A 19,090-nucleotide genomic window follows, 5' to 3' on the forward strand; every position below is an offset into this window, starting at 1 on the left:
AACATGACAACTGATGAAAGGGTTGACCATGGAAAGAATGAGCATAATCCAACTCCAAAACACCCCACAAGCCTATTGGAATCAATGAACATTGAGGGGGGGGTGAATTAGTTTTGTGCAAGTTTCTAACTTATTTAGCTGATTCTTAATCCACTAGATGCACAAGAAAGAAAATGAAATGAAAAAACATAAAGCAATTATCAACACAACCATAACATCAAGATTTTTACGTGGAAACACACAAAGGGATAAACCATGGTGAGATTTAAACCCACAATATTATTATACTATGGCCAGAAGTATGATAATATTACATAAGGGGAATGCACTTGCATTCAGGCTCACTGCCTAGAGCTCACTACTCAATTACAACAAGGGCTACAACCTGGAGGAAGGCTCACTGCCTTACAGGCTATTACAATAATGAATGAACTGAAGTATAACATCTAACTATGCCATAATCCAGTTACGGTTAGGCTCATATTATCTTCTGCAACTAATCTGTTATTTTTCTCTTTCACACACCAGAGTACCAAAATATTCAATTACATCCACCAACCTTAAAAATTTGCTCATACATACTTTTGTTACACATAACATACACCAAAATGCTCATCCATATTGATCTTATATATCTGCACCAACAAAAAGGGATCATTTATCATGTCGGCTTCCAAAATATGCATAACATGCAACATGAAATGTGTATCACCAAGTCAGCTCAATCCATCCACAAATATGAATGCAGACCAAAAAATGAAGATAATAAGCTTCCCATAAGATGACCCAATCACCTCAAAGATGAAATTCATCACCAAAATCAACCCAACAAATCCGCAACACACGTTACACCAAAATAGGTCTCCTCTAACTGAATTATCGGATACTGGACCTCTAAAATTGCTCATGAATCAACAACAGATACTGGAATCACAAAATACGCTACCTCAAACATAAAATTTGATGGTCCTAAAAATGACTATGCAAAAATTGGTGTCCTTGGCAATGTTTTATCATTTTGAATTTATGTTGTTCTCTATTTTTAGCCTCAAGGTTTGTGGTTTCTAGGTTTATGTGTTCTCGGGTGAGCATTTTGTTTTAAACCTAAAGCATGTTATGTTTCTTCATTACCTTTTTACTTAAAATTGAGGGTCTTCTCCATTGTCGAAGGGACCATGTTCTTTTCCCTAGGCGTTATTTCTTCTGTCGGCCTTTTCAATTTTTCTTAGACCTTACACCTTTTTCACCATGGTCAGGCCCCTTTTAAATATTCCTACGGGTATTTATTTTCCTTAAGTCTGGCCTTAATGTTTCAGCTTATTTCTTTTTTTAAATACCAAGCAACTAAAGGTTCCATGATTTTGCACGTGCATCAAATGGGTAACGATGTTTTAACTCAAGCGAGAAGATGCTTGAAAGATAGTGCAAGTTTTGGGTGGACTTTGTAAAGTTGCACATAATGATCAAGCAGATCGGATGACCCTTGCATTCTCACGAAGGAAGATGTAGGGAATTTAAGGACCGCAACATCATGAGATGATGTCGCATGTCCCAAGAAGACCAAAAAAGTGCAAAGGTGGGGCCGTTAACAGAATTGAGCTGGAAGATGATTGAACAATGCGTGGTCAGAATTTTGTGGACCCATCTTGCTACGTTGGAAGGTCAATATCATTATTAACTAATAGTGATTGTGTGATGTGCCATGCTGAATAGATCTATAGTGGAAATAGAGAGTTTTTCAAATGGGGTGAGTTGGATTGTTTAGTTGTTATTCATGCAGAAAAATTGAAGGCAGAAGAAGATAAGCTTGTTGACATGGAATAAACAGAGATGTGTTGAGACATATGGATGCCGACTAATTCTCAAAAGGCTTATTTAGGAGGTGTTTTATTGGGTTGAGTCGTATTATTGGACAAAGATGGTGATACCAGAGGTGGCAATATAAACAAGTTTTCATTACCACCATGGAAAGAAATTGAAATCTTTAGAAGGATCAAGGGGATAAGGATGATTTATGAGCTGGAAATGAAGTGATCAAGGACCCATCAATAAAATCATAGGATGCATACTGTTAGAGATTCTCATAGTAAGGCATAAAATCAAGAAAATTATTGTCGAGAAAATTTCAAAAGATAAGGACTCAATATCCAAAAAAGGGAGATTCTGAGGTAGAAATTCTATAGTCAAGAAATCAAAGAATTAGGAACAAGATCATTCATGTAAGGTGAACTTGGTCAGAAGGGCAGTGAATTGGCAGTTTGAGTCTGATGATATTTTGATTGGATGGATATGATTTTTTTAATCCATTTGCTGGTAGGATGAGTAGAAAATCATTGGAATGATGATTTTTCCCATGCATGAACACCACCAAGAAGGGTATTTTCATTATAAATATAGCTGGGTGGTGTCTTCAATTGGTAGAAAGAACACGAAATTTCATTACCTTCTCAGAAGGTTTTGAAATGGTAAAAATGATTTTTGAGTAGTATCATGCTAGAAGTTACACTAAGCTCTGTGATACTAGATGGAATTCCTTTGGGAGTGAGTATGCTTATTGTCGATGGAGTCTTAAAATCGGGAGGATAGTCGATGGAGGCTTGAAACCAATTTCTTATCAGAACAAGCCCTGTGGGACTCATCCTTCATCTCTCCTCTGTCACTCATTGACAAAGGGTTAAAGAAGGAGCCTTAAAGAGAAAAACAAGCAGAAAAAGGTCGAGATTGGGGTGGTAGCCGATCATCTCAGCATGGGAATGGAAGCTGCAATGCCTTCCCTTCACTTTACATTCCTCTATGAGCTCCTCTTTCCATTTTCTCTGATCCTAGGCATGAAGGTTGAAGCTCCTCCTCTAGTTTAGTGGTGACTTTACTTCTTGTTAGGATCTAATTTCCCTTCCTGAAGGGGAATGCTCTACAAAACAAAGATGATGCATCTCATGATCCATTTGGAAGCATCTATAGTAATAATGGCACAATTAAAAAGTTTGTGTTTCTACCAAAATGCAGTTCAAAATTTGGGTTCTACTTCATCATGAACGTCAGCATGGATAGTCTTTTGGGAGTGAGGAAAATTTTTGTAATAAAATTACAAGCAGTTTAATGAGCTTGTGACAGGTGTCTCCTCTGGCCTGAAGCTTATTTGCTCGCTTGTTTCTATAAAAGAGAATTCAAGGCCATGAGACAGGGGTCAAGAAATTTGCGTTACAAGTTTTGGATCCAAACCCTTGGTCATATAGTGAGTCTAGGTGAAGTGAGTAGGTTGTAATAGGAATTTGCAGAGAAAATGAAATGGGTCTTGTGTCTTATTTTGTTTCAGGTTCTTGAAGGAGTTATATGTAAGATAATTTGTAACAGAAAATAGCTTATTAAATTAATGCAAGCATAGTTCAAATTCACTTTCTCCAGTGTGTAAGTTTGTTATGTTTTGAATGAGTGAGATCAAAGGGTTTTTCTCATTTGTTACATTGTTGTGATGTATGTGTTTTCTATCTTATGCTCTGATCTAAGGGGTTGGTTAAATTGCTAGGATAGGATTCGCAAACTGATGGGGCTTATACATGGATTCTAATAAGTATTTTGGGTTGGGACAGATAGATGAGATACATTGTAAGGCAGTGTTATCTTAAGATCTCAAGCCATTAGATTAATGTTTTATTCTATTATATTTCATCTTATGTTTTACAATTTCAGTTTCCTAATGGATAAGACACTGGTCGTAGCTTTAGTCATTTCTAGTAATAGTTCATTACTCATATTTCATCGATAGCTTGCTATAAATTGATAATATATCTTTTCATTTCTGTTTATTTCACTTCTTGTCAAAAGTTATCTCACACTTTGAAGTTGGTCGAGGATCACTGAGAGTTAGCCACTCTATAGCATTCTCCTTCTTTATTGAGCCCCTTTTAGTAGTGAGACCTTCTTTATTTTAATATTGTCTGCAAGTGTGGTGTGGAGATTACAGGAGCATTAAGGGATCACCCTCTCGGGTTTTGCAAAGCCCGAAGTGAAGAAGGGTTAGCATAGTCCTTATCATATGTTGGTCCAAGTCCCCGAGTATCCCAAAAATAGTCTAGAGTTGGCCTCTCCATACATGATTTGAGGCCTTGACTTGGTTCCTTCCCATGCGGCAGTGTAAAACCCCACCATGTGCAATCTTGGGAACCAAAAAAATCATCTGCCTTTATTAATGCAACCAAAATTACAACATCAATGTCAAGAGATGCACAATGATCTCATGCTCTACCGGTTATTGTGTTCCACCTTCTAGACTTATGCCTATGAATAATATGACTTCTGGAAAACTAAATCTATGTACATCTGATGTGATTTCCAAACTAGGTTTCCATCAATGACAAACCCTAAGCATCTATCATGCACCAATCTTCACTAGAACAGTGTCTATTTCCACCAATCACCCCCTTTGGCATTGATGGAAACACTATGAAAAAATAAACTTTAAACTCAAGACTGTAGAGCTTGAAAATCACCAAGAGTGTACAAGACCCCCCTGAGAATTAGCACCATTTTTCACTCCGCTCTCTCCCCCTTTAACAACAATGCCAAAGATAGGAATCCACCAAACTTGATACACAAAGATATGTACAGTTTCTTACAAAAAATTGAATAAGTATTCAAAAATTGTTCTAAGAGACAAAAAATGGTTATCCCATGCCTTCTTCAAGCTCTCCAAAATGTTGATCATTCCATTGAAAAGGTAAGCATGCCTTTATGTTCCCTGTCTATCTATCGGAACAAGATTATTCAGTGTATCCTTAGCATCTTGCATGCTACTCATCAAAGTATCTATTCATGGAGTGATAATACTCCTCACTTCTACCAGTCTACCCAAAATTATATCTTTTTCTTGGTTTAGAATCTTAATCTTGTTCGATACACTCAAAACTTAGGGTTAAAATTGCTAGCCAAGAATGATTGTGGTGCATATGACTGAGATATGTTCGCTATCTAGCCTTCACATTCCCTCATTTTCTTGTCAATGTCTATAGTGAACTTTAGAAAAATTAGACATGACTTGTATATATTACCACCTTCATCAAGTGCGTTCTGAATAATTTTCATGGCAATCACTAAACTGACTCTATCATCCTCAATCATCTTCAAAAATGTTTTCAATCGCATAGCATTAAACTAATTTAAATTTATAGTGTCTGTTGCCTTCTCTAAAGACTCAAAATGAGAACCAACAACATTCAACATACTCTAAAGCTTACTGAAGGGATGAGATGTTGTTAGGTCTGACCTGGAAAACTAATGTACTGAGAGGGGAGGGGTGAATCAGTACTTCAAAACTTTTCTTGAAAAACAATTTTACTAATAAACCTAAACTAAGTATTACTGATCTCATAAATGTATAACACTGAAACATAATCATATAAATAACATCCATCAAAGTTTCACTCCATAACACAAAGATTTTTGGTCATGCAGAAACTCTTGGTTAGAGAGAAAAACTACGGTGGGGATGGCACCCACAACTTCACTACTGCAGTAATCAAGATTGCTCGGTTAGAGCTACGTGTTAAGCTATTTCTGATAGCTTACCCAGTTAGGAGTATAAAGATATTTAGATATACCTTGCTAAAGGATTTTACAAACACTTTTACAAAATGTTGTACCTGGTTAAAGGCTTTATAATTTATAGACTTTATTAGAGTCTTTTACCCTGTTAAAGGTTTCTAACACAACTTAATAATTCAATGAAAATCTTTACAAAATATCTGCAACTTCACATCTGAAATGTTATAGCAGACTCTATGTGCTCAATATAAAATTACCTTGCTCATAGCATTACTTGGTAATGATAAGTAAACTTGGTAACCACTTCTGTATATTCTATCCCTTAAACTATTCTTTGAAACCTTCTCGGTGACCTCTGAATATCTATGTCAATCTTCTTTCTTCACTATATCATCACTTTGTATATTCTCTCTTGATTTTCCATGTCATCTCTCAAATACTCAAATCATTGTATTTATATAGATCTTTGAGACGGTGATATGTTCATGCTTCAATCATACAAACATGTTTTATTGAATGAATAAACATAGAAATTATTTCATTGGATATTCTTCCTCAAAATCATACAAAATCTTTAAATGCAATTTCCTATGTAATAATGGTTTCATCTTCTCAAATCTTATAACATGTTTCACATGTGTGTCCAATTTCATTGAATCTGGTAATATGTTTCCACTTGGTTCAGATTAACTTGATATACCTTCTTTGCTGCTCGGTAGACATATGAACCTTACTTGGTAGACATTTTGTATTTGTCTCGGTACATAGCTCAGTGTAAATCATCTCAGTGACTTGTCTCACTTCAGTAACCAACACCGGTAGCCTTGGTATTTACTGACTGGACTTTTCAGTAGTATAAACCGACTAGTGAATATAGGATGACTTTGGGCATAAAACTAATGACAACTTAGTAAATAGTAACAATCTCCCCTTTTGACATTAGTTTGGTATGTTTGACAAAACTCCTTTCAAAATCATAACACAAAATCTATATACTTGCAAAATAAACTGAAATGTCAGTATATACATTGTTCAAATACATACTCCCCTTATCAATATTCTATACATAACTTGATGTTCCATGCTCCCCCTATCAATTTCTACTGTACACTCAGATACTTTGTATACTCGATACACTCCCCCTTTTTGACAAACATCAAAACTAGTTACTATTTGGTGGGGGCAACTGATCAAAAATAGATTTATACTTTGTACGAGCTTCTGTAAGAGCATTGGTAAGTGCATCCCTGACACTTTCCATTATTGAATTTTGAGCTATAATATTAGCTGACATTGTGATCAAACCATCTAAAGTGCTTTCCTCTACTTGAGTTGACAATTGGGTAGCTCGGTTGATCTGCTCTTGAACTGATGACAAATTGGGAATAAATAATGTTTGAAGAGTCATGATATCCATCCTTATTTTATGCTCTTCATTCTGAAGTTCTAACTATTGAGCCATAAGGGTTTGTAGCTTTGTATAAAAATTCCGAAGAGAATCCGGCTCGGTAGTCAATTTATTTGAGAGATCGGTAATCTCTTTTTCAATGACTTCAGTCTTATTCTTGATATCTTTGATGAAGAATGAGAATGTACATAACTTCTGGAATAAAGAAATAATATGCTTGAGTTGAGGGGACAACTCATCAATGAATTCAATAAGATTCATTTTACCTATAGCAATTGCTTTCTACACTTCTTCAATCATCTTGGCAGTTAGCTCTTTATCTTTCAATTTGCTAAGGTATTATGATGCTTCTACTCCTGATTCCTCCAATTGAGTGAGTAGTTCATCCAGTTGTGCATGGATGGTAGCATCTTTATTGATGGTAGCTTCAGGTATCATGTCTGTCAATAATGTTTTGACCTTCTAAAGTACTTGGTTCTTCTGCTGAATAGCTATCTGTCTTTCTTGCTCTGCTTTGGCTTTACAAAGCTTACCGAATTTTATCAGTGCTTTCCCTTTCAATTTTATAATGTCAACATTCGGTAAAACAATGGGCTTAGATAGATCTATCATAAAACTATGTCTTTTTTCTTTCTTCTCCTTTGATGATGATGCCTTCTCTGGTTGAATGGGTACAAGGGCTTTTGAGACTTGTCCTTCCTTGGTATGTTGCTCGGTAGAGACAACACTTGTGTCAGTTCCTATAGCCTCTGTTGTAACCTTTGGTGTTTCCTTGCTTGGAGTTTCAGTGGCAATTATCTCGGTGCTTGATGGTACTTTGGAAGATTGATCATCGATGGCCTGAGAGGTAGATTCATCTGGTTTAATCTTTTGATCCTTTGTACCTTGATCTATGTCCTGAAGTTTCTCAGCTGAAACTTGTTGGGTGATCAGAGGATAGGACTTAATCTATTCTACAAATGATTCACTTGATATTAGTTTGGCATAGGAGCTTCCTTCTATCATTTCTCCATCTTGTGCTCTAGTGTCCATTACATCCTCATCTGATTGAATAGTGGAAGCAGGATCTTGCTCGGTGATGTCAACTATTTCTACTTCACCTTTTAGTTCTTCAGCCTGAATCCTGAATATTTTCTTCCATTTTTCTTTAGTTTCATTTTCAACTTCAAGATATAGACCATTCATCATTTTAAAGGCCCTTTGTTTTACTTGAAAATTTGTGTGATAGTTTTTCAAATGATCTCTTATGTCATCTACTGACATATCTAGAAAGAGATGAACCAAAAATCTTTCTCTTATTTGCTTCTCCGAGTCCATAGCATATTTCTATCTATTATCAATATGTGAGTACAATGCTTTTGGAAGAAAGCCAACCACTTCCAATGGAACTACTCGAAACTTGAGAAGTACACAAATTACAGTCTCTTCTATTTGCCTCTTCTCTTCATCTGTTCTTGAATCATACTTTACATATCTAAATGACCCAAATCCACCATACTGCTTTAATTTTACACAAAAATTGTCAACACTATGTACATCTTCCTTTGTGCTTTTTACAACCTGAAATTTATTCACATCTTTTGACTCTGTGTCACTTTCCTCTTTATCCAAAATTAGTCTTCTAGTCTTCTTTTTATAAGTTTTTGTAACCTTAGGCATTTTTACATTCTTCTGCTTCTTACCGGGTGATGCAACAGATGATCTAGTGTTCAGTTGCTTTGCTAGCATGGTTGGTGATACCTTGGTTGTATCTTGTTTCTTTCTTTTCAAAACTTTGCCCTTTGGCAACTCAATGCTTAGTGTAATTGCTGCTTCTTGAGCTTCATATTCTTCCTTGATCGAAAGTCGATCACTCTTCCTTCTTGCTATTTTAGTAGGTGTGGAGGTAGAACCTTCTCCAAACTTCTCAGTTAAATCTTTGATCATTCTAGTGGCTTTTCTGGCAGCCTTTCGTACTACAATGCTCATTTTTACTTTTTCTTTCACCTCTTCATAGGTACCATTTCTTTTCTCGGTAGCATGCCTTGGAAGTGCTAAAAAGGCATCTATCTGCTATTGAGAAATGTCAAAATCTATCTCATAACCCATAGGCGGTAAGGATTGAGTCTTTGGTTCTACTGCATTGACATAACAGTAGTCGGTATCCACTTCAAAACATATAGTATCCTTGTACTTTTCCACTAGCTGAGGTGGAATCTTGTACCTGCTATGCATCTTTTCCTAGAATCTGTTGAAGTAATCATCCATTATCATATTGAAATTATCACCTAGCTGATTGATGAAATCATTTATTTGATGGGTGATAGGTCGGTGTAATTCCCAAATAATATTACCGACTGATGGAAATAATTTTTGAAAATAGAAGAACATACACATTAAGAGTGACCCAAACTTTAGTGTGTTTGTAGTATTATTCTTCTTTGGTTTCCTTATTGCATTGAGATTTTCAAAAAGATTCTTCAATAAAACTTCACATAAATCAATTTGCATACCCTTTTAACAATTTTATAGGCCAGATCTACAGCTGCACATGGTACATTGTTTTGTCTTGCAAACTGGAAGAAACAATAACCAATAACTCTAATAGCAAAATTTAGTTCTGCATCAGTCACATTGTTTAACTTAAGACCTCTACTATAAGAATCAACACCTATTAATGTTATCAATTCCTTCCGTGAAATCATCTTCTGTGCTCGGACATGGTCAAATATAGGGTATCCGGTTATCATGTGAATAATCTCCTTGGTGATCTTGAAAGGTTGATCCTCTAACCACATAAAATCATCATGCACACGGCTCAAGACAAATTTGACCCATTGGGGTTTGAAGACTCAAGGATAGGTTAGGGCTTCGGTCAATCCCTTAACTTTGATATGCTCAAACTTGCTAGCTAGGTTTCCATCGATGCACATTTTTTCATACATATCCTTAATCTCAGTATGACCTAGCTCATCAACTTGGCACTTGGTATAAAATCTAACATCTTCGATCAACATAACCCTATCCGGAATAAGAGAGAATGCAGTTTTCTCATTGGGTTCGGATGCCACTTTGGGAGGTAAGGTGTATTTTAGTGTAGGCTTCTCAGTGGTCTCTACTACAATGGGTTTCTATACCTTGGGAGCCATTTCAAACTTGAAACTCTATTTACGAAATAGCTTAGGGTTTTGAATAACTAGAAAATGCTTCCAACTTAGTAAATACTTCGCAAATATTCACAACTTGACTTTGATCGGTTAAATGCTGAAAATGCATTTTAGATTATGCTAAATAGCTTGAATTCACTCTTGGAAATGTTTGATCACCTTTTTATTTGCTCTTCTCTGCACCTTGAAAACTGGTAAGTGAAAAATGACCGCTCAAAATACTTTAAGTACCTCTTTTTGACCTTATCGGGTTTCGTACAGTAAGGTAAAATAGGCATTAAATGCACTTGGTTCCACTATACCGACTATCTCCCTTATAGACTTTTACTAACTTGACTAGTTTAATACATTTTGCCGACTTCTCTGGTAATTCAAAAGACTAGATAAAATTTCAAACTTGCTATTGCATCTTAGCTATGTAGATTTTGGAATTATGTATATGATTATATAGGAACTGTTAAGATCTTACCTTGTGAGAATGCAGTCCCTTCATACCTTTATTAATTAATTCGAAGTAGATGTTGTTGGCATTTATGTGAACCTGTATAAGGACATAATGATATTGTATGTTGTCATTGATTTCAATATGTGTTATGAAGTGAACCGACATATGTGTTAACCGGTATATATGCCAAAGTGAAGCAGTATATTTATTCAAGGTGAACCAGTATGTAGTCATGGGAACCGGCACATGGAAGCATTGTATGACTACCTGTTGGTAGGTAGTTTCCACTTCAGGATTTCCAGTTGGAGTACCTCAAGCCTGTGTGACTCAATCGGTGATCTTTGTGTGATGAGTTAGCAGTATAATGGAGAACAGATCATGTTGCCACGTAATCTCTGTGCGTATGAAGGATCAAGAGGACTATTCCTATCTACCTTGGGAATGTGCGAAGTCTGTCAAATGGTGATAACGCATGATGGGTTATCAGCCACCATGAAATCGGTGGAAAATGGACGATGGAGAATGTCTTGAGATCAATTCAAGACTATTGCATTTAATGCAGTATGATTCAATGGTCAGGATTGAACTGCTTGAATTGCTTAACCTAATAGGTTTAGGGTTTAGGGTTTTTGCTACCGACCTGTCTGTTTCCTATAAGGTCGATGTTGTGTTTCTTTCTAAAGTTGTTGGCAAAAGTTGTGAGTGTGTATCCAAGGGAAGAGATACATGATTCTTGCCAGACCAAAGGAGAGAAGAGATACTTGCAAAGTAAATGTGCAGAAGAAGAAGAGGAGCCAAAATGAATTTGCATTAGCATTGAGTGTTGTTATTAGATCATTGTAATTCCTATTGATCTCTAACCACTTCAATAGTTGTGAAATCCCCTAATAGGGTAGCCTTAACTAGCTTGATACAAAATCCCCTAACAGGGTGGTCTTAAAAGGCTTGATTCAAATCCCTTAACTAGGTAACTCAAGGTTAATGAGTTCTGAGAAGCTATAGAGCTTGGGAGATCCTTTAGATATTGAGTTCTTGAAATCCTCTAACAAGGTAACCCTTAACCAGGTATTATAGCCATCCCTTAACCAGGTGATCCCTCACAGGATCGGTTTCTAGCAGAACCTATTGTAATGTCTTTAACCGGACAAGGCTCCTAACAGAGTGGACTTCAAAAGAGCTCAAAAGTAGCTTGTGGGTATTCATCCCCACCGTGGTTTTTCCCAGTTGGGTTTCCATGTGAAAAATATGTGTGCCATGTGTGATGCTTTTATCTTGTGATGCTTTGTTATTACCTATTGAGCATATGATGGTTCTATGTTTTATGCCTATCTATAAAGCATACTAAACTAACTGTTGTGATGATTAGATGATAGTTTACCTATTCATGCATGAGGGTGAAATGGTAGTGTTGTTTTGAGTTAAATGAAAAGCTAAGTGTTCAACTGGTCAATGCTTGCTTTAGACACTCTTGGCTTTACCGGTTGCAGTCTGTGTTGAACAGGTATCCCTGTTTGCCAGTCGTTTGGAGTATTTGCTGTCAAACCGGTTTTGGATTGTATTTGTGTTTGTACTGATTCACCCCCCCCCTCTCAGTACTGGTTTGGTACTAGTGGTTCATCATTGAGTTATCAATTGGTATTAGAGCACTCCAGGTCCTCTATGTTGTAAGCTTAACCACTTGAGGAAAAGATCCTAGTCAAATAAGGAAGAGGGAAGGTCCTAAGTTTAACAGGGAAAATTTCAATATATGGAAAGATGGGATGAAGATATTCATCAGAAGCATGGGTGCTCAACACTGGAGTTATATTGAGAATGTCTATGTTGTTCCTACCGGTATTCTCACTGATGACCAAAAGAGAGAGATACAAGAAAATGGGCAAGTCATGGAAGCCCTTATTAGTAGTCTTTCTGACATCGAGTTTATTGATGTTCAAGACAAGGTTAATCCCAAAGAGGTATGGGATTCTCTTGAAAATATCTATGGTGGTGATGAGCATGTAAAATAGGCTAAGGAAGAAAGCCTGAGAGGGAATTTTGAAGACATGTGAATGGTTGAAGGTGAGACCATTCAGCAGTATGGAATAAGAATCAAAATGGTTGTTGGAGAAATCAAGAGTGCAGGTGGTAAAATAGAAGATTCCACTATGGTAAGCAAAGTCCTAAGATCCCTGTTGCCGGTCTATGCAATAAGGGTTGCTGCTATTCAGGAGCTAAGATTAATAGACAAGTCTAATGTGTCCTTAGACTCCATCATAGCTAAGTTGACAGCCTATGAGCTGAATAGTTTTGATGGCAGTGTTCAAAAGACAGAATCAACATTTAAAGCCTCTGCTATACCATCCAGAAAAGGAAAAGAGGCTAGCACTAGTGGGGAACCTAATCAGAGCAGAGAAATGAATGATGAAAAGTTTCTAATGGAATTTGAAGCTCTTCTTGCCAGGAAATTTTCAAAAGGAACTGGTAAATACAAAGGTAAGCTACCTTTGAAATGTTTTTCCTGTAACCGGATAGGACATATTGCTATGAATTGTCCTAATAGCGACAACAAGGATAAACCGGAAAGGTTCAAGAAATTCAAAGGAGGAAACTGAAGAAACTATTTTGTGGCAGTTGATGAAGGTGTCACAGATGAGGAATCAGAAGATGAAGAGAATGAAGACATTGTATTTGTTGTTGTAAAGGAAGATGTGGCAGACAAGAAGGCTCTTGTCTCCTGGTTCGATAATTCAAATGAGTGGATCATTGACAGTGGCTGTTCTCACCATATGATTGGTGACCAGAGCAAGTTTCTATCCTTGGAGGAGTATGATGGTGGTGTGGTTCGCTTTGGCAATGAGGCACCATGCATGGTCAAAGGAAAAGGGTCCATCTCTTTGAATGGGAAGAGTAGTGCTGACAATGTGTACTAGGTTGATGGTCTCAGACACAACCTTCTAAGTGTTGCCCAGCTAAATGATAGTGGCCTCACTCTGCAATTTAAGAATGGAGTTTGCAGAATCAAAGGAAAAGATGGTAAATTGGTGGCCACCGGCATGCAGACCAAAGGTAACCTATTTTAGTTGAATGCAAATATAAGTACATGTCTTATGGCTAAGCTTGATGGTAGTTGGATATGGCATAGGAGACTCTACCTTGTAAACTTTGATAACATTATAAAGGCCAATAAGATCAAGGCAGTTAGAGGGTTGCCGGTGCTAAGCAAACTAGATAATACCTTGTGTAGAGAGTGTCAATTGGGGAAAATGTCTTCCTCAACCTTTAAAGGTAAATCTTTCACTGCTGACAACTTGCTTGATCTTGTACATACTGATTTGTGTGGTCCTATAAAAACTAGAAGTGTGCAGGGTGATAGGTACTTCTTGATCCTCACTGATGACTGCTCAAGAATGATGTGGGTCACATTCTTGAAAGACAAGTCTGAAGCTTTTGGGAAATTCAAAGCTTTCAGAGCATTAGTGGACAAGGAAAGCGGTAAAAGAATCAAGTGTCTCAGAACTGATCAAGGAGGGGAATCCACTTCTAGTGAATTCAACAAGTACTATGAAGAATTTGGCATTAAGAGACAGTTGTCTACCCCCCAGACTCCATAGCAGAATGGCCTAGCAGAGAGGAATAACCGGACTATGGTTGAAGCAGCTAGAACCATGTTGATTCAAGGAAAGGTAGCTCAGACCTTTTGGAGAGAAGCAGTGAGCACTACAGTCTACACTATGAACCAAGTACTCATCAAGAAAGGTAAGGACAAAACTCCTTATGAGTATTGGACCCATAAGACACCTGTGGTTAGGTACTTTAAGGTATTTGGTAGCAAATGTTACATCAAGAGGAGTGAACATTAGGGCAAATTTGAAGCTAAATGTGATGAGGGAATATTTCTAGGATATTCCACCAAGAGTAAAGCTTTCAAGTGCTACAACAACAGGACTCAGAGAATTATGGAAAATATCAATGTAAGAGTTGATGAATCCTCTGAGAAAACTGAGGAAACGGGTAGTGAGCAAGCTGTAAATGAACTGGTTGCAACCTTCTGGGAACCGGTTGTTAGTCAACCAAGTACCAGTAACAGTGTCCCTGAACCGGTGAATGCTAATACTGATGAAGATGAGGATGAAGAAGAAAAGCAAGAAGAACTAGTTAAGACCATTCCTCAGTATGTCAAGTTGAATCATGATCCTAAGTAGATCATAGGTGATAAGGATGTAGGAATCCTTACAAGAAGAAAGATCAGAGAAAACTCATGTATGATCTCTGAATTTGAGCCTAAATCATTCAAAGAGGCTCATAAAGATGAAGACTGGATCAAGGCAATGGAAGAGGAACTTGACCAGATAGAGAAAAATGGTACATGGTCCTTGGTACCCAGAATGGAGCATAAAAATGTCATTGGCACCAAATGGGTGTTCAAAAACAAGTTGAATGAGGATGGCACAGTGATTAGGAATAAAGCCAGATTGGTATGCAAAGGATATGCTCAAGAAGAAGGAGAAGACTATGGAGAAACCTTTGCTCTTGTAGCCAGATTGGAAGGAGTTCGTATGCTTCTTGCATATGCAGCTTTTAAATGGTTCAAAGTATATCAAATGGATGTAAAATCTGCATTCCTAAATGGTGTACTTGAAGAGGAGGTATATATAGAGCAACCAGATGGGTTTTCCCTATCTGAAGATAGTGATATGGTGTGCAGGCTACATAAATCATTATATGTTCTAAAGCAAGCACCTAGGGCATGGTATGAGCACCTACATTCCCATCTTGTGAAGATTGGATTTGAGAGAACAATTGAAGATAGAAATATCTACTTGAAGTCTGAAGGAGACCAGATCCTGATCTGTGAGGTTTTTGTTGATGACATTATCTTTGGAGGAGATGAAAAGATGAGTTATGAGTTTGCTAATGAGATGAAGAAAGAGTTTGAGATGTCACTCATAGGGGAGATTAAGTTCTTCATTGGACTGCGGATCCAGTAGACGGAAGATGAAATCTTTATCACTCAATCCAAATATGTCAAAGAGGTACTAAAGACCTTTGGCATGGAAGATAGCAAACTGGTTGGTACACCGATGGTGACCGGTTGCAAATTGACAAAAGAGGATGATTCCACACTGGTTGATGAGAAGGAATACTGATCAATGATTGGTAAGTTGCATTATGTAGTGCATAGCAGACCAGATATTGCACATGCAGTTGGCATTACTGCAAGGTTCTAGAAGAGTCCAAGAGAACCCCACTTGATTGCAGTCAAGCAGATTCTTAGGTATCTGAAGGGAACAGTTGACTATGGATTGTGGTACCCATACAGCAATGATTTCAATCTGAAAGTGTTCACAGATGTTGTTTGGCAAGTAATGTGGATGACTGGAAGAGCACAACCAGTGGTGCATTCTTTCTTGGTGGTAGACTAGTCTCATGAATGAATAAAAAGCAGAGTTGTATCTCTCAGTCTACAATGAAAGTGGAGTATGTTGCAACTTTCATGAACTACACTCAGACAATTTGGATGAAGCATGTACTGGAAGGCTTCAAAATCCTTGTATCTGAACTGGTAAGTATATTCTATGATAACACAAGTGCTATCAATATATCAAAGAATCTAGTTTTACATTCTAGAACCAAGCATTTTGAGCTTAAGTATCATTTCTTGAGGGAAAAGGTTCAGAATAAATAGATTGCACTGGAGCATGTGTCTAGTAAGGAGTAGTTAGCAGACATATTCACCAAGCCTCTCCCAAAGACTACATTTGTGCATTTAAGAGGTGAATTGGGGGTATTGCCCCTTCAAGAGGTGAACTAAAAGTAATTGTTCCACATCAGTCAGGTATTGCAAAGTCAAATTTTTGTTGATTGATGTGTTGAAGGATGCTACTCCTTAGGGGGAGCAACATAATGGAACAAGGATGTGTGTGTCTCCACTTTGGCATTGTTGTCAAAGGGGGAGAAGGAGTGAAGTGAAAATATATTTGCAGCAAATGGGGGAGAAGATGTGAAGTGGAGAAGATATCTTTGTATACTGCCATCAATGCCAAAGGGGGAGATTGTTGGCATTTATGTGAACCGGTATAAGGACATAATGATATTGTATGTTGTCATTGATGTCAATATCTATTATGAAGTGAACCGACATATGTGATATGTGAGAAGAGAGAACCAGCATATGTGTTAATTGGTATACATGCCAAAGTGAAGTATATTTATTCAAGGTGAACCGGCATGTCAAGGTGAACTGGCATGTAGTTATGGGAACCGGCACATGGAAGCATTGTATGACTACCGGTTGGTAGGTAGTTTCCACTTCAGGATTTCTGGTTGGAGTACCTCAAGCCTGTGTGACTCAATTGGTGATCTTTGTGTGATGAGTTAGTAGTATAATGGAGAATAGATCGTGTTGCCACGTAAGCTCTGTGTGCATGAAGGATCTTGCATGAAGAAGACTATTCCTATCTACATTGAGAATGTACGAAGTCTGTCAAACAGTGATAACATGTAATGGGTTATCAGCTGCCATGAAATCGGTGGAAAATGGACGATGGAGAATGTCTTGAGATCGATTCAAGACTATTGCATTTAATGTAGTATGATTCAACGGTCAAGATTGAATCTCTTGAATTGCTTAACCTAACAGGTTTAGGGTTTAGGGTTTTTTCTACCGACCTGTCTGTTTCCTATAAGGTCAATGTTGTGTTTCTTTCTAAAGTTGTTGGAAAAAGTTGTGAGTGTGTATCCAAGGGAAGAGATACATGATTCTTTCTAGACCAAAGGAGAGAAGAGATACCTGCAAAGTAAATGTGCAGAAGGAGAAGAGGAGCCAAAATGGATCTGCATTAGCATTGAGTGCTATTATCAGATCATTGTAATTCCTGTTGATCTCTAACCACTTCAACAATTGTGAAATCCCCTAATAGGGTAGCCTTAACTGGCTTGATACAAAATCCCCTAACAGGGTGGTCTTAACAGGCTTGATTCAAATCCCTTAACTAGGTAACTCGAGGTTAATGAGTTCTGAGAAGCTATAGAGGTCAGGAGATCCTTTAGCTATCGAGTTCTTGAAATCCTCTAACAAGGTAACCCTAATCGGGTTTAACCCTTAACTAGGTATTATAGCCATCCCTTAACCGGGTGATCCCTAACAGGATCGATTCCTAGAAGAACCTATTGTAATGTCTTTAACCAAACAAGGCTCCTAACAGAGCGAACTTCAAAAGAGTTCAAAAGAAGCTTGTGGGTATTCATTCGCACCATGGTTTTTCCCAGTTGGGTTTGCGCATGAAAAATATGTGTGTCATGTGTGATGCTTTTATCTTGTGATGCTTTGTTATTACCTGTTGAGCATATGATGGTTCTGTGTTTTATGCCTATCTATAAAGCATACTGAACTAACTATTGTGATGATTAGATGATAGTTTACCTGTTCATGCATGAGGGTGAAATGGTAGTGTTGTTTTGAGTTAAATGAAAAGCTAAGTGTTCAACCGGTCAATGCTTGTTTTAGACACTCTTGGCTTTACTGGTTGCAGTCTGTGTTGAACAGGTATCCTTGTTTGCTAGTCGTTTGGAGTATTTACTGTCAAACTAGTTTTGGACTGTATTTGTGTTTGTTCTAATTCACCCCCCCCTCTCAATACCGGCTTGGTACTAGTGGTTCATCATTGAGTTATCAGATGCACCTAACTCGCTAGGTAAGGTGCTTCCTTCATTAGTTGACACATTTTCCTTCTTTTTCCAAATTTTTTGTAATTTGTTTCTTATCTCCTCAGTATCTCCTCTAGGTTGTTCTCTGTAGTCTTTAGCCAAGTGTCCAACTTTGTGACAATGAAAATATGCCATTCTGAGATTTCTCCATGATCTCCGGTTTTTCATTCCAAACCTTATCATACAGTTTGCACTTATATGACCATATCTTCCACAACATTCACACCATATTCTTGTATTGTAATCCCATGGTACTGAAGTATATTGTCTATTGAGATCTGTGTGATTTCGGTAACTTCTAGTGTTTGCTCGGTGTGGAGTCCACATATAGTTTTTCTTCTTAAACCAATATTTCTCGGTATTGTCTCCATATCTATTACAATTTTTGCAAAACCCCTTGAATTTTTCCTTTTGATAATTGTTAACGAACTTTGTCCTACATTGCTTAGATGTGTGATGATACTTGTTGCAATTATAACAATAACCATCAAACCTAGTAACATTCGGTTGCTTACCTTTTCTAATCCAACAAATGTTGGCAGTATGTCCTTGTTTCCCATAGTAGTTGTAAATAGGCTTCTTATCCTTCATGTTATCTTTGTTTCCAGCTTTCTTTGATGATTCTCCTTTCTCGGTAGTGTTGATCCCTTTCTCAGTAGAGTTGTTTTCTTTGTATCTGAGTCTTGCATTTTTGTTGGGTGTTCTCATATTTAGTTGCTCATCCAACATTCTTGACGATTCATGGCTTTTCCTTAGTGTTTCTTTTGAATTCTTTTTTGCTTCTAGTTCATCAGTCAATCTTGATAATTCAAGTTCCAATGCTTGGATCTCATTTTCCTTTAGAGTAGCTTCATGATGTGCATA

General features: G+C 37.3%; 1 protein-coding gene across 1 annotated transcript in view; it reads right to left on the reverse strand.

The window, feature by feature from the left end:
• Window positions 1-7,411: 7,411 nt before the first annotated feature.
• LOC131856978 (uncharacterized) overlaps window positions 7,412-19,090 on the reverse strand; it is a 138,352-nt gene continuing 126,673 nt past the window's right edge. Inside the window, exon 4 of the mRNA XM_059208953.1 lies at window positions 7,412-7,897. Within this exon, the coding sequence (XP_059064936.1) occupies window positions 7,412-7,897 (486 nt within the window). The remainder of the gene's footprint in view (window positions 7,898-19,090) is intronic.

Source organism: Cryptomeria japonica, chromosome 7, assembly GCF_030272615.1.
Source record: "Cryptomeria japonica chromosome 7, Sugi_1.0, whole genome shotgun sequence".
Lineage (NCBI taxonomy): Eukaryota > Viridiplantae > Streptophyta > Pinopsida > Cupressales > Cupressaceae > Cryptomeria > Cryptomeria japonica.